General features: G+C 48.5%; 1 protein-coding gene across 1 annotated transcript in view; it reads left to right on the forward strand.

Moving 5' to 3' along the window:
* The window catches only part of LOC140191068 (rho GTPase-activating protein SYDE2-like), a 79,188-nt gene that overhangs the window by 60,767 nt on the left and 2,583 nt on the right, over nt 1–15,838 (forward strand). The window contains exons 6-7 of the mRNA XM_072248144.1: nt 3,526–3,704; nt 11,009–11,240. Coding sequence (XP_072104245.1) covers nt 3,526–3,704; nt 11,009–11,240 — 411 coding nt within the window. The remainder of the gene's footprint in view (nt 1–3,525; nt 3,705–11,008; nt 11,241–15,838) is intronic.

Raw genomic sequence — 15,838 nt, forward strand, 5'->3', positions numbered from 1 at the left:
GAAGAGAATGAGAAGAGAACATGACCTTAGTGGTGGTAGATTAACAAAAATTTACAAGGCAAGTTTTTCTTACACGGAGTGGTGAGTGCCAGGAGCATGCTGCCCGGGGAGGTGGTAGAAACAGAGGCAGTAACAACATTTATATGGTGCTTTGACAGACAGGTGATGAAAGGACATCACCCATATGCAGACAGGCAGATAGGTTTAGTTAGATTGACATCATGGTCAGTACAGACATGATGGGCCTGGAATCTGTTCCTGTGCTTTACTGTCCTATGTCCATATCAAGATCTTCAATTAAGTTCCCTCTCTGTCTTCCAAGTTCTAGCAAGCCTGTTCAACCTATCTACATATGTCACCTCAACCCCATCATTTCAGTAATCCATACAGTTCCAATCTCTGAAGTCTATACACAATGCCTGGAATTTCTCCAATGTCCTATAGAACTGAAGCACGATCTCTCTACTTTTGTATTCAGTAAATTGAAACCTTTTTATCAGCTTTCCAAATCACCCACTGAAGCTGTGGACTAACCGCACTAAGGCGCCCAGAAACTCTCCATCTTCATCTGTCGTTCCTCATGAACCAGATTATGTGCTTCTTAGTTTCCGACTAATCAGATCATTTTGCATTTTCCTACATTTCCCAGCCCCTTGCCCACCCAGATAATGTACCTGAATCCATCTGTAGCCTTTGCCTATCCCTATTACAGCGTGCATTCTTCTTTATCTTTCTGTCTTCAACAATTCTAGCAGCTGCACTTTCAGTGAGGCCCCATCACCATTCGCTGTGGCACAATACCCATGACATGTTCACTATCAGCCAGCCACTCTTCCATCCTCACTAGTATGTTATGCCCCTTATTGTGGGCTTTTATTTTCTGCTATACTGTCGCACCTTTATCGAATGACTTCAGTAAATCGAAGTGTGGACATCCACAGCACATGGCCCAGCTTCACTGAACTCCAATACATGGGTCAGACATGATCTCCCTTTGTATAAAACCATAGTTACTTGCATGATTCATGTTTGCTTTGATTTTTCAGTGCCCTGCTGGGATGTTCTTCATGATGGCTTGTAACACTTCCTCTCTGCTGGCGTTACTAATAGCCTTGTTGTTCCCTACTTTCTGCCTGCTCTCTAGATAAAAGAATACAAAAATGCAACCACTCAGCACGTCAGCCAGCGTCTGCGGAAAGAGAAATGGAAATATTGGCTCTCTTTCTCCCTCCTTGCGTGCTGCCTGACCTGCTGAGTATTTCCAACATTTCTGCATTTTAATTTCATCAAAGGTAAAGGATGTTTGTGGTTGTGCATTGAGAAAGGGTTAATTCATGATCAGAACCTTTAGGGGGCAGCGATCATAACATGATAGAATTTTAATTTGAAGATTACAAGTGATGTAATTCAGTCTGAAACTAGGGTCTTAAATCTAAGCAAAGCAAAATATGAAGGTTTGAGGTGTGAGCTGACTTTGGTTGATTAGGAAGCTACATTAAGAAGGTGTGATCCCGTTAAGCCACAAAAATGAACATGGTCCAGCCATTGGTTTATTGTCCCTTGCACTGAGATACAGTGAAAAGCTTGTCTTGCACGCAGATCAAATCATTGCACAGTGTATTGAGCTAGAACAAGAGAAGGCAATAACAGAATATTAAATACAGTGTTACTGCTACAGGGAAAGTATGGTGCAGGTACACAATAAGGTGCAAGGTCATAACGTAGAATGTGAGGTGAAGTGTCCATTTTATTGTACTAAGGAGCAATTAAATAGTCTTAATGTCAGGATAGAAGTTGTCCGTGAGCTGATGGAACGTGCTTTCAGCCTTTTGTGTCTTCTGCCCAGTGGGAGAGGGGAGAAGAGAGAATGTCTGGGATGAGTGGGGTCTTCGATTATGCTGGCTGCGTTACTGAGGCAGCAAGAAGTACAGACCGAGTCCATCGATGTGAGGCTGGTTTCTGCTAAGCTGTGCCCACAAGTTTCTTCAGTTTCTTGCGGTAACATAGCAAATTCAGTAAAATTTGGTAAGGGTTGCTGAGGACATGCCAGAATTTTTCAGCCTCCTGAGAAAGTAGGGGTTTTGTGTCACGGTGAGCGCTGGCAATGACTGAACCCAGGTGTGGAGGGACGACAGAATCTGTTGCGGGAAGCGCCGTCAACGACGCAACCCAAGTGCGGAGGAACAGCAGACTCCCACGTAGAGACAGAAACAAGAGGTATGTGTAGGAATACCAGCAGGACATCAGTGGCACAAACAAAGGGACACTGTGAGACAAATCAGTCTCAACACAAGGACCCCGCAATCCACGCTAATCAAGAGTCCGAATTAAATAATCATGGAGAGCAGAAAACCAGTGCCAATCACAATTAACTTGACAAGATTAAACATTAAAACACCAGAGCTTAATGTCTTTAGTTAACACAACAGTTAATGAATGCAGGTGCTCAAGAACCCCAGAAGCCGAACACTCCTCGCCACAGAGGCCTCAGGGCTCATAACAGTTTTGGTGAGCTTTCTAGGTCGAGGCTGTCTGAGAAATTAAAATCCACCACAATATTAGCAAGAAAACAGTTCCTTTCCAATCCATGTGGAATTCTATAGAAAGGGCTCAGAAAGATGTCAGATTTCAACGATTTTTATTTAGGACAAGAAGTAGTCTTGGTGAGTGCATGGATGGAAGTGGTACAGAGGGTTACGGTTCAGGTGTGGGTCAATGAGTCTAAGCAGAATAACGTTTAGCATGGAGTAGATGGGCCGAAGAACCTGTTTCTGTGCTGTAGTGTGCTATGACTCTCTGTAGGAGCAGGCCAGACCCAGGGTTCCGCCAGACCAGTGATGCAGCTGCACACTATCTACACAGGAGTGGTTTCAATATTAATTTAGAGTAGACAAACATTGTAAGTAGCAGTTTTCCCACAGCCAGTGTTCCATATGTTCGTCATTCCCGGTGACCACCCCAAGCCCCAGTCTCACGATTTAACCACCAACCTCCGTTCCTTCCCTCCCCGCCCCCCATTCTCCACACCACCCGAGCTCCCCGTCTTTCTGACTCCTGCGTCGTTTCTCCTGTACTCGCGTCTCCAGCACCAGCCGCAGCCTCACTGCACAGAGAGGGAGGTGACTATTTATTATTTCGTTCTCCAGGACCTGGGCATTGCAGGTGAGACCAGCATTTATTGCCCATCCCTGTTTGCCCCCCGGGAAGGTAGGGACAATGGAGTCCCGTTTCAGACAGCGTCACCTCCAGGCCAAACCAGAAGGAGGTGGCCGAATTCCTGCATCAGAGCATCAGATGGCCTGTCAGCTGTCAGGTGGGGGGGGGGGCAGTTGTTTGGCAGTGAATGTGTTCGAGCACTGAGTTGTACAGATCCCAGACAACCCATCGCGTTCCTTGCCTGGGCTGAGACGAGCCCCGGTTTAAGGCCAGGCTGTGGTGCCCAGAAGGAGGGAGAGCCACACCATCACTGTGTTGGTGACAGTGTACGCTGGTGTTGCTCACTCTCTGCCTCTGCCACTTCCACAGGCATCCTCAAGGACTACCTTCGTGAGCTCCCGTCTCCCCTCATCACAAAGACCCTCTACGATGTGGTGCTGGAGACCACGGCCACGTGGCCCCTGAAGATGTCCAATGGTGTGCCCGACGCCAGCCTCCGCGCCGTCAACGCGGTGGCCCTGCTTGACTGCCTCCCTCAGGCTGAGAAGGTAATGAAATCACAGCCCTGCAGTGCCAGGAATCCCAGCAGTAAAATGAGCTGGCTGGCCTTGGATATCATGGGATGAGTCAGAGAGATGTGTGTGTGTGTGTGTGATGACACTGTGTAAGTGTGTACACACATGTGTAGAACAGAGCAAAGAACCAACAAGTAGTTGTTTACTGAGGCGATGATGAATGACTTCTTCATCTTCCACAGGAGCCAAGATCTCTCGTGGTCTTTGCTCCTTCCACAGCCGAGGTCACTACTGGGAGAGACCCACCCTTTGCATATCGTAGGGTGGGCCTGTTGTCAGGCCCAGGCCAGAATTTCCCCAGTTTGTGCCCACAGCCTCACCTCCATTCAATTCAGTTCAGCATTGTGGGAATCTACCTTCCTCTCGTATCTGCCGTCATCCCTCCCCGCCCTGCACACTCCCCGCCCGCAGAGATGCCGTGCGACGTGCTTGGCTACTCTGCAGGCTGGCAGTGAGGCAGCTCCCTGTGTGGGATGTGCACAGTCCTTGTGTACTGTGCAGGTGAAGTTGTTATCTCACCACCGCATGCCCACACATGACCTGTCTGGTGCATGTCTTCTCCATGGAACATTCAGCTTTGAAAGAAGGCCATTTGGCCCAACTCTTTGCTGTGCTCCAGCCCCTTGCCCTCCTTCCCTTTTTAAGTTTAACGACAAGGCTGTTAGTAACGCCCTGTTGAGTGACTGAGATATGACCCTGACCATGGATGCTGTCTTTTTGGAGTTCGCACGCTGTCACTGTAGCCATGATGCATTCCCTAGATGCTCCGATTTCCTTCCATGTCCCAAATACGTGGATCAGTGGGTTAACTGGCGGCTCTGTTTGGGTGTGTGGTAGAATCTGTGGAAGTGTGTGGAAAGTAGGTTGTGGGGAAAACAGTTGGGGGCAATATGATTGTTCTGTGAGCTAGAACAGACTCAATGGGCTGACGGCCTCCAAACAGAGAGGGACAGGCAGGCAAACTGCCCTGAAGAAGGGTCTCGGCCCGAAACATCGACTGTTTACTCTTTTCCACAGATACTGCCTGACCTGCTGAGTTCCTCCAGCATGTTGTGCATGTTGAACGGTGCGGGCTGAAGCCTGGCTTCGCGCACCAGACCATGGGCTTTTGATGCCAGGTGTGCACCGGTTTCGGGGACACATCTGCCAGCAACCAGGCCCACTGCCACACTCCGGTCGGGGTCCTGGAGAAAGTGTGCAGAAAGGTCGTCATCGTTTGGCCATGGGGCAGTGCGTGGTACCGTAACCCAGGGCACTCTCCTGAGCCCGAAGCAGCAACACTTAAACTGTCTGTGCAGTACGGAGAGAGTGTTACACTACCTGAAACACCATCCTCTGCGTGAAACGCAAAGCACTGTCCCCATAGCCCCCGGCCTCTTGAGGACATCAGTGAGCAATGTTAGAGCCAGGAGGAGGTCTACCCATCCCTTAGTGGATGACTCGTCAGTCTGCTCATTGCCTTGTGAGAGGGTCTTCAGTGACTATAAAAGGCTTTGTGGTGAGCACAGCCCATGTAAAATCAATTAAAAACACCAGTCTGCCATGGTGATGGGTGTAACAGAGGTTTATATGAATCTCCTTTAATTATGAGTATTGTATAATTTTTCACTTTGCTAACAATCTGGTAGTGTATGGATTTTTTTTTTCTTTTCCCAGTTTGCAGTGTTTTAGTGCCTTGCAGTTCCTCTCCATTAGTCGGGAAACTATGACACAGGAATCTCGGGATGCAGCCTTATCCATTCCCGTCCCCTCATTCTTTCACCACTGATCATTCCCAATATTTCCTGTACATTCAGTTCTTCCCGATCCCTGCTGCACTCCAGCTTTTGCAGGGATATAATTGTAATAAGGGGGAGACCTCCCGTGGTCTGCAGAAATTTATATAGGCATCCATTAGTCTCATGAGACCATGGATTTGCGCCTTGGAAGGTTTCCAGGGTGCAGGCCTGGGCAAGGTTGTATGGAAGACCAGCAGTTGCCCATGCTGCAAGTCTCCCCTCTCCACGCCACCGATGTTGTCCAAGGGAAGGGCATTAGGACCCATACAGCTTGGCACTGGTGTCATCACAGAGCAATGTGTGGTTAAGTGCCCTGCTCAAGGACACACACACTGCCTCAGCCAAGGCTCGAACTAGCGACCTTCAAATCACTAGACGAACGCCTTAACCACTTGGCCACACGCTGAAATAGCAGTGTGGCAAATGTCCCTGACATTACCAATGATAAAATATCTAAAATAACCGGGCCTGGAACACAAAAGCACTTACAACTCTTCCTTTTATTTTACTTGTGCACAAGGAGAACAGCTGGGGCCTCTGTCACCCACACTGTTCTGAAGTCTGAACAGAGAACTGATGTTTTTATACAAAATTGGCTTATCGGTTACAGGAATCGATTAGTGTAATATATTTTTGAACTCCCAACTTGCAAGATCAAACACCATTGACAGTAGAGGTGATCAGCGAAACCTCAAGCAGACAATAGAGCCTTAGTCGTCGGGTATGTTTCACATCCTTCTGTTCTCTTATCTGTCTCCAGTGCCCCCTGTTGAGTAAAGACCATACCATCAGGAGCAGAATTAGCCTATTTGGCCCATCAAGTCTTCTCCGCCATATCACCACGGTGGATCCATTTTCCCTCTCAGCCCCAATCTCCTGCCTTCTCCCCATAATCCTTCATGCCCTGTCTAATCAAAAATCTATCAAGCTCTGCTTTAAATGTACCCAGTGACTCCACAACCGCCTGTGAAAATGAGTTCCACAGATTCGTCACTCACTGGTTAAAGAAATTCCTCCTCATCTTCATTCTAAATGCAAACCCCTCTATTCTGAGGCAGTGCCCTCTGGTCCTAACTCCCCCACTATAGGCAGCGTCCTCTCTACATCCACTCTATTGAGGCCTTTCAACATTTGATAGGTTTCAATGAGATCCCCGCTCATTCTTCTGAATTCCAGGGAACGTAGACACTGAGCCTCATATGGTAACCCTTTCATTCCCAGAATGAACCTCTTCTGAACACTCTCCAAGGTCGGCACATGCTTTCTTAGATAAAGGGTCCAAACTTCTCACAATACTCCAAATTACCAATCCCTTATTAAGCCTCAAAATTACATCCCTGCTTTTATATTCTAGGCCTCTCAAAATGAATGCTAACATTACATTTGCCTTCCTCACCACCAACCTGCAAATTAACCTTGAGGGAATGCTGCAAGCTGACTCTCAAGTCCCTTTACATCTCGGATTTTTGAATTTTCTGTCCTTTTAGAAAATAGTTTATGCTTTTATTTCTTCTACCAAAGCGCATGACCGTACACAACCCAACACTGTAAACCACCTGCCACTTCTTTGCCCAGTCTCCTAATCTGTCTAAGTCCTTCTGCAACCTCCCTGCTTCTTTGAAAACTATCTGCCCCTTTATCTGTCTTCGTATCATCCATACACTTGGCCCCAAAGCCATCAATTTCATCATCCAGAACGTTGAATTACAACGTAAAAAGACACTGTCCCAACACAGACCCCTGTGGAACACCACTAGTCACCAGCAGCCAATCTGAAAAGGTTTCTTTTATTCCCACTGTTTCCTCCTGCCAATCAGCCAATTCTCTATCCATGCCAGTATCTTTCCTGTAATACCCTGTGCTCTTAACTTGCTTAGCAGCCTCCTGTGTGGCACCTTGTCAAAGACCCTCTGAAAATCCAAGTACACAACATCCACTGATTCTCCTTTGTTCTATCCTGCTTGTTATTTCTTCAAATAATTCCAACGGATTTGTTTGGCAGGATTTTCCCTTAAGGAAATCATGCTGACTTCGACCTATTTTAACATGTGCTTCTAAGTACAACAAAACCACGTCCTTAACAATCAACTCCCACATCTTCGCAACTACTGAAGTCAGAATAACTGGGCTATAATTCCTTTTCTTCTGCCCCTATCCCTTCCTGGAAGAGTGGAGCAACGTTTGCAATTTTCCAGTCCTCCGGGACCATGCCAGAATCTATTGATTCTTGAAAGATCATTAATAATGGCTACACTGTCTCCTCAGCCAACTCTTTCAGAAGTTTTCCCAGGACACTCTCCCTAGTAATGGCAACTTCACTCACTTCCGCCCCCTGACAGTTTTGAGTGAAGATTCGAACTTCCAGCATACTGCTAGTGTCTTCCACAGTGAAGACTGATGCAAAATTACTTATTTGGTTCATCCAACATTTCCTTGTCCCCCATTACTACCTCTCCAGCATAATTTTCCAGCAGTCTGATATCTATTCTTGCCTGTCTTTTACCCTTTATATTTCTGAAGAAACTTTTGGTATCCTCTTTAATATTATTGGCTAGCTTTCATTTGTATTCCATCTTTTTACTTGCCTTCTGTTAGTCTTTAAAACCTCCTAATCCTCTAACTTCCCACTAATTTTTACTCTCTTGTATGCTGTCTCTTTTGGCTTTGTCTTCCCTTGTTAGCCGCAGTTGTGTTATCCTGCCTTTAGAATACTACTTCATCTTTGGGATGTATCTATTCTGCCCCTTCTGAATTGCTCCCAGAAATTCCAACCATGCCTCTCTGCCTCATCCCTGCCAGTGTTCTTTTTCAATCAATTCTGGCCAACTCCTCTCTCGTGCCTCGATAATTCCCTTTATCCACTGTAATACTGATACATCTGACTTTACCTTCTCCTTCTCAAATTTCCGGGTGAATTCAATCAATATATGATCACTTCCCCTATGGTTTCTTTTACCTTAAGCTCTCTAATCAGTACAGTTCATTGCACAATACCCTATCCAGAATAGCTGATCCCCCAGTGGGCTCAAGCACGAGCTGAAAAGCCATCTACAAGTTTCCCCACTGGGATCTAGCACTGACCTGATCTTCCCAATCTACCTGCATGTTGAAATCCCCCATAACTATTGTAATATTGCCCTTTTGACATGCCTTTTCTATCAGCTGTTGTAATGTGTAGCTCTCATCTTTGCTAACAGTTCAGCACCCATATATAAGTCCCATCAGGGCCTTTTTACCCTTACAAATTCTGAGCTCTTAACCACAAAGATATTCTACACCTTCCAATTCTATGTCACCTCTTTAAAGGAAAGCTATATTTTGGGAAGAGCTTTCTGGAAAAGTCTCACTACAGAGGTCTCACTTGAGTACACACCATCTTGTCTGTAGTAAGCAGAGGTATCCCTAGCAGTCTCACTTGACTACAACTGCCCCGGTCCATCCTTGCCCCGCTGTGACTTCCACAACACCATCTCCAATGGTCTCCCCCGCCCCACTCCCTTCCCCAGAACCCAGAATCTCAATCCCATCTAAAGTTTGGTTGACTCCTGCCACAAGCAAATTAGTTTTCACATTTACCAAACAGGGTACCTGATCTATTTTTCATCAATGGATTGGTTTGAATTGGGAGCGAGTCTGGAAAATTGGGCACCACAGTGGCCTAGAAATCAGAGCAAAGAAATGCAGAGCACAATGGGAGAGTAGAGGTCCAGGTGGGTGTAGTAAACCCTTCATGCTACATTATCCAATCTGCTTTCGCCACTAATCTACATTATCCAATCTGCTTTCACCACTAATCTACATTATCCATTCTGCTTTCGCCACTAATCTACATTATCCAATCTGCTTTCGCCACTAATCTACATTATCCAATCTGCTTTCGCCACTAATCTACATTATTCAATCTGCTTTCGCCACTAATCTACATTATCCAATCTGCTTTCGCCACTAATCTACATTAACCAATCTGCTTTCGCCACTAATCTACATTATCCAATCTGCTTTCGCCACTAGTTCACGGGTGCATTACAACTCACCGTGGTGGTGTATTAGTCTGCCCGACACTGTTACTGCTCGGGGCGTCAGAGCTTGGAGTTCAATCCCGGCGTCCTTTGTAAGGAGTTTGTATGTTCTCCCCATGGAACGCATGGGTTTCCTCCGGGTGCTCTCGTTTCCTCCCACAGTCCAAAGACGCATCGGTTAGTAGGTAAATTTGTCATTCTAATTGTCCATGATTAAGGTTAAATTGGGGTTGGTGGTGGTGCAGCTCGAAGGGCTGGGAGGGCCGACTCCGCAGTCTGTCTATCTATAAAAATAAAATCAAACTCAGATATAATGTTATTTTCCAGGCTTCGGGAGGGCAAGCAACCTGCCTCCAACAGGGGCAGGGAGAGACCCGAGAGTGAAGTTGCTTCTGGAAACCGTTGTCTGAGATAGAAGGTTGTGCCCACCCCTTTGGGATGGCAGCCCTGGGTGTGCATTGAGCACGTATCAGGGACCGACGCTCCAAGGGAGTGCATTACTCTCAATGTTCCCGTCTTCCTGAGGAGATATTCAACTCACCTTGTGCTCAAAGCTGATCAGGCATTAGAATTATGTCTGAGGGGAAAAAAAACAGATTATTTGATCACTGTGTCAGTGCTGCTTGTTGGATCTTGCTATGTACAAAATGGCTGCTGCTTCCCCCACCACTGCACTGTATTTACAACCTCCCAGACGTAGAGTGTTCCTCGAATTCTGAGGAAGCTGCTGTGTAAATACCAGTACTTCCCCTTCACACACTCCCCACCGGGATGATCCTTTGGATGTTTCGCCAAGGCAGGGCGTGACAGAGCAGGGCAGTCACTCACAACACGCTGGAGGAACTCAGCAGGTCGGGCAGCATCCGTGGAAACAATCAGTCAATGTTTCGGGCCAGAACCCTTTGTCAGGGCTGAAGAGGGAAGGGGCAGAAGCCTTATAAAGTAGGTGGGGAAAGGGTGGGAAGGAGAAGGCTGGTAGGTTCCAGGTGAAAAACCAGTAAGGGGAAAGATAATGGGGCAGTCGTGAGGCTGTCCACCATTCCAGACACTCAGCTTCCATCCTGACCACTGGTGCTGTCTGTGTGGAGTTTTCATGTTCGCCTTGTGATAGTGTGGACCTCCAGCATCTCCCACCCTCTCTCTTGTCTCTCCCTCCCCCTCCGCTCCTCACCCTCGCTCTCTCCCCCTCACTCTCTCCCTCTCTACCCCCCACTCTCTGCCACCTCTCTAACCCCCCACTCTACCCCTCTACCCTCCCTCTCTACCCCCATCGACCCCCTCTCACCCCCTCTCTCTCCCCCGCACCCATTCCTCTCCCTCTCCGTCTGCCCCTCCCCCCTCACTGAAGTGATAGTGATGTTGGTGTTGTGGACTGTATAAACGAGACCCCTTTTCCCTGGAGCAGCAGAGACTCGGGCAGGGTTGGTATGTGTCCACTCCCCACTCCTCTCCTTGTAACGCGTGTGCTGTCCTCCATCAGGCCACACTGACCCTGCTCCTTGACCATCTGAGCCTGGTGGCCTCGCTCCAGGAGTCCAACAAGATGACGTGCCAGAACCTGGCGGTGTGCTTTGGGCCAGTGCTCCTTGGCCAGAAGCAGGAAAACTCCCAGCACGGCTCCTGCGCCTTCTCGCACTCCAAGGAACTCGCCAGCGCTCTGGATTTCAAGAGGCACATCGAGGTCTTACACTACCTGCTGCAGCTGTGGCCCAGTGAGTACACGGTCAGGTTTTCTGGTGGTTGTGGGCAGGGGGTGAGCTGCTGATTGTCGGGAGTTACAGACACTGTCTCAGCATCAAAGCCTCTGAAGGGAAAACAGTCAAACTCCCCCCACCCAGCTAATAACTCCTTGTTTATCCGTACATTGGGACCAGGAGTCAGAGTAGGCAGCCTTAGTCCTTCAGTCTCACATCTCGTGTATTGTAACTGGTGGCTGGGTAACTCAGGTAGTGTGTTTGGAACTGATCAGGGACCCTGCCCCCCTCCCTCCCACTGAAGTAACCCTGGTGTTCCCCGTGTAGACTTGGAGGAAGGGAAGAAGTACTTGTAACAGTCGGTATCCTCAAGGCTGGGGCAGGAACAGTGTTCTGGGTTGCGGTGCAGTGGACTGTGATTCATAACGTCCCTGTGTGATGCTTTCATATTCAGGGTCCCCCTGAGCTCCTCTCTCCGGTTGCTCTACGTCGGTTCCCAGGATATTTTGGAGGGTAGATGAGGGTTGAACCACGTTGGTGTGGGACTGGGTACGTGTGAAGGGAGGTGGGGGAGAAGGACAAGGTTCACTTCTGATGGGCATTGGTGACCTGGTCTAGCTTCCCTGTCTGCTTGGTGGTGATGCTGGCTATCAGTGGCTGTTTAATCTCCATCTACCTGCAGCACTTCTAGTCCTGAATGTGAGCCGTGCCCACACACTCTGGGTGATCAGTGAGGGTATCGATCCTTGACGGAGGTGAGAGCAATCAGTGATGTGACAGATCTGAGAGGGAACGGGTGGTGCTGGGGCAGGTGAGGGTGCAGTGGTGTTAAAAAATACACCCCTGACCCTACCCTCTCCACATTGTCAGCGAGAATGAAAGATGATAGGTGCTTTTACCCGATGATTTGCTCTGTAAAGGAATGGATCTTAAAATGAGCTGGAAGTAGGAATCGTTGACATAAAAGGATTGGCACCTGAGAAGGCAGAGTGATTGAAAATGGGTCTTGGCCTGAAATGTCAACTGTTTGTCAATTTCCATTAATGCTGAATTCCGCCAGCATTTTTCGTGCACTGCTTTGGTTGTTAAGCTATTGACTAATCATAGCAAGTCTGCATTGAGGCCAAAATCCCCATCAACTTGATTGGGGTTGAGTAGACTCCATCAGGTTCATGACCAAAGTTCAAAGTGCATTTGTTATCAAACTGTGTATACTATATACAGCCTTGAGGCTGAATCCTTACAGGTGGTCCCAAAGCAGAGGAATCCAATAGAGCCCATTTAAACAAATGTGTAGAAAAAAGAACAAATCATACAAACAGTAAAACACAAGCAAACCACTAAACAACGAAAGTGAACTCATAGCCACAAAACCGGTCATTATTGCAGTCAATCCAAGAGCCTGTTCGTTGCAGGCCAGTCTCAGTTTAGCACAGAGATGAGTTACGAGTTGAACACCAGCCTGACCCTCACCTCTGGCCCCGACACCCCGACCTTTGCGATCTGGCCCGGTGCAAAAAATCAGCCAAACCTCAGCTCTTTCCTTGCTCTCGGCCCAGGCACCACCCCCACCCCCCGCCTCGGCTCTGCCTCACCTGGCCTGGATCTGCTGCTTCGAATCAGCAAGCCACTCCAGCAATGGCCAATCGTTGGCTCGTTCCTCACTCTAGGGCCCTGATTCAGCCCATATACGCAGTGCCACATCTGTCCTGCACCCTCAAGAATTCAGTTCACACTGGTGGTCCAAAGGCTCAACTCTAAAAGACTATTGATTGCAGTGAACATCTCTGAGAAGAAGTGTGATTAATAAAGTGGTTAGTAGTTTTGTTTGCTACCAGTAGGCCGTCACTGCGTTTCACCCAGCGCCATCTTAAATGGGAAGATGGAAAACAAAGTGAAGACGAAGACCACCCTGTGTGTCAGGGAAGGTTGGGCTCAGTTGTTTTACTATCTAGCCTGGAGTGTCCAGGCAACATTTTGGACAGAGCGTGGTTGGGAGTGCTGAGCTGAGGAGAAGCTCAGCTACCTCAGTGAACACTTGGCCAGTGAGAGAGTTCTGAGTGGAGAGGCTGCAGCAAGTGGAGGGGTAGGGGAAGAGAGAGGCCTGGCCTGAGGGACATGTCAGATGTGTACAGCAGCTCCTATGCAAAATGCTGGAGGAACTCAGCAGGTCGGTCAGCATCTATGGAATGGAATAACTCGTCGATGTTTCAGGCCGAGACCCTTCACTGAGGACTTTACCTCCTCCCCCACAATCCACTTTCCACAGGAATCACTCCCTCCGTGACTCCATCCATTCGTCCCTCCCCACTGATCTCCCTCCCGGCACTTATCCCTGCCAGTGACATGTGCTGCACTTGCCCCTTCACCTCCTCCCTCAACACCTTTTAGGGCCCCAAACAGTCCATCCCGGTGAGGCAACGCGTCAGGTGCAAATCTGTTGGGATCATCTGTGATATCTGGTGCTCCCGGTGCGGTCTCCTCTACATTGGTGAGACCTGGTCTCGATTGGGGGGCCACTTTGCCAAGCACGTTTGCTCCGTATTATGCAGCAATCGGGATTTCCTGGTGGCCAGCCGTTTCAATTCCACTCTTCATTCCAAATTGTTGTTCATGGCCTCCTCTGCTGCCATGACCTCAGGTTGGAGGAACATATTCCATCGAGGTAACCTCCAACCAGATGGCATGAACATCAATTTCTCTAACTTTTGGTCATGTCTCTTCTCTCCCCATTCTCTCTTTTTTTTCCTTTCCCCATTCTGGCTCCTCTCTTACCCCTTCACTTGCCTCTCACTCCCTCTGGTCGCACTCTCCTCTCCTCCTTCAGCCCTTTATCTTTGCTACCTATCACCCCCCAGCTTCTCATCTCCTATCTGCCAGCTTGTTACTCCTCCCTCTCTCCCCACTTTCTGATTCTGACTTCTTTCCTATTCCTTTCCAGTTCTGATGAAGGTTCTCAGCCTGAAATGCTGTCTGTTCATTCCTCTTCATGGACGCTCCCTAACCTTCTGAGTTCCTCCAGCATTTGTGTGTGTTACCCTGGCTTTCCAGCATCTGCAGAATCTCTTGTGTTTATGATACACAGCAACTCAAGTGGTTTCTGTGGAAAAACCTCGATATGAAACCTTAACGTTGGGTCCTGACCTGCTTTCTCTGCTCCTGTTCCAGTTTTCAGCATTTGTGGTGTTTTTCTTTGAGTGGGGGGATAATTAACCCTCTGCAGAGGGCCAAGGGGCGGCAGGTCTGATTGACGGAGGAGCATGTTCCTGATGCAGTGAGTGGTGCTGCTGGGGGGAGGAGGTAAAGATGTGTTTGGTGGTAGGGTCCCGTTGAGGATGACAGACGTTGCAGAGAACGATGTGCTGGATGCAGAGTCCCATTGGCTCCGGTTCCGGCTCCCTGCTCCGTCATTGGTCGCTGCGGTAGGGTAGCGGTGAGCGTGACGCTATTTCAGCGTAGACACAAAATACTCTGCAGACGCTGGGGTCAAAGCAGCACTCACAACACGCTGGAGGAACTCAGCAAGTCGGGCAGCATCCGTGGAAAGGATCAGTCAACGTTTCGGGCCGGAACCCTTCGTCAGGACTGAAGAGGGAGGGGGCAGAGGCCCTATAAATAAGGTGGGGGGAGGGTGGGAAGGAGAAGGCTGGTGGGTGCCAGGTGAAAAACCAGTAAGAGGAAAGATTAGATTAGAATAGATTCAACTTTATTGTCATTGTGTCGAGTACAGATACAAAGCCAATGAAATGCACTTAGCCTCTGACCAGAAATGCAAAGAATAGTGTTATTTACAAAATAACTACGAATAAAAAAAGTGCTACAGCACACAAATATAAAAGTACTGAGACAGTACAATATGTGTGCAATACTGCTTAGTGCTGTGATGAGAGGTTCAGCAGTGTCACAGCCTCGGGGAAGAAGCTCTTCCTGTGCCTGCTGGTGCGGGAGCAGAGGCTCCTGTAGCGCCTACCGGATGGGAGGAGAGTAAAAAGTCCATGGTTAAAGATAACCATGATAAAGATACCCAAAGATAAAGGGGTGGGGGAGGGGAAGTAGGGAGGGGATCGGCAGGGAAGGTGAAGAAGGAGTTGGGGAAAACACAATGGGTAGTACCGTCATATACCATCTGGGTAGTCTCCAGCCCCTTGGTATGAACATTGAATTCTCCAACTTCCGGTAATTTCCTCCCCCTCTCTTACCCCATCCCAGTTTCACTCTGCCCCCTCCCCAGCTGCCTATCACCTCCCTCATGGTTCTGCCTCCTTCTACTACCCATTGTGCTTTCCCCTATTCCTTCTTCACCTTTCTGGTTATCTTTATCTTTCCCCTTACTGGTTTTTCACCTGGCACCTACCAGCCTCCTCCTTCCCACCCTCCCCCCACCTTCTTTATAGGGCCTCTGCCCCTTCCCTCTTCAGTCCTGACGAAGGGTTCTGGCCTGATACGTTGACTGATCGTTTCCACGGATGCTGCTCAATCTGCTGAGTTCCTCCAGCGTGTTGTGAGTGTTGTGACGCTATTTCAGCTCAGGCCGCCGGAGTTTGGGGAGTTCAACTCCAACAGCGTTCCGTAGGGAGTCTCTGTACATCCTCCCGCTGGAATGCGTGGTTTTTCCC

This window comes from Mobula birostris, chromosome 32 (genome assembly GCF_030028105.1).
Source record: "Mobula birostris isolate sMobBir1 chromosome 32, sMobBir1.hap1, whole genome shotgun sequence".
In the NCBI taxonomy this organism is placed as follows: Eukaryota; Metazoa; Chordata; class Chondrichthyes; order Myliobatiformes; family Myliobatidae; genus Mobula; species Mobula birostris.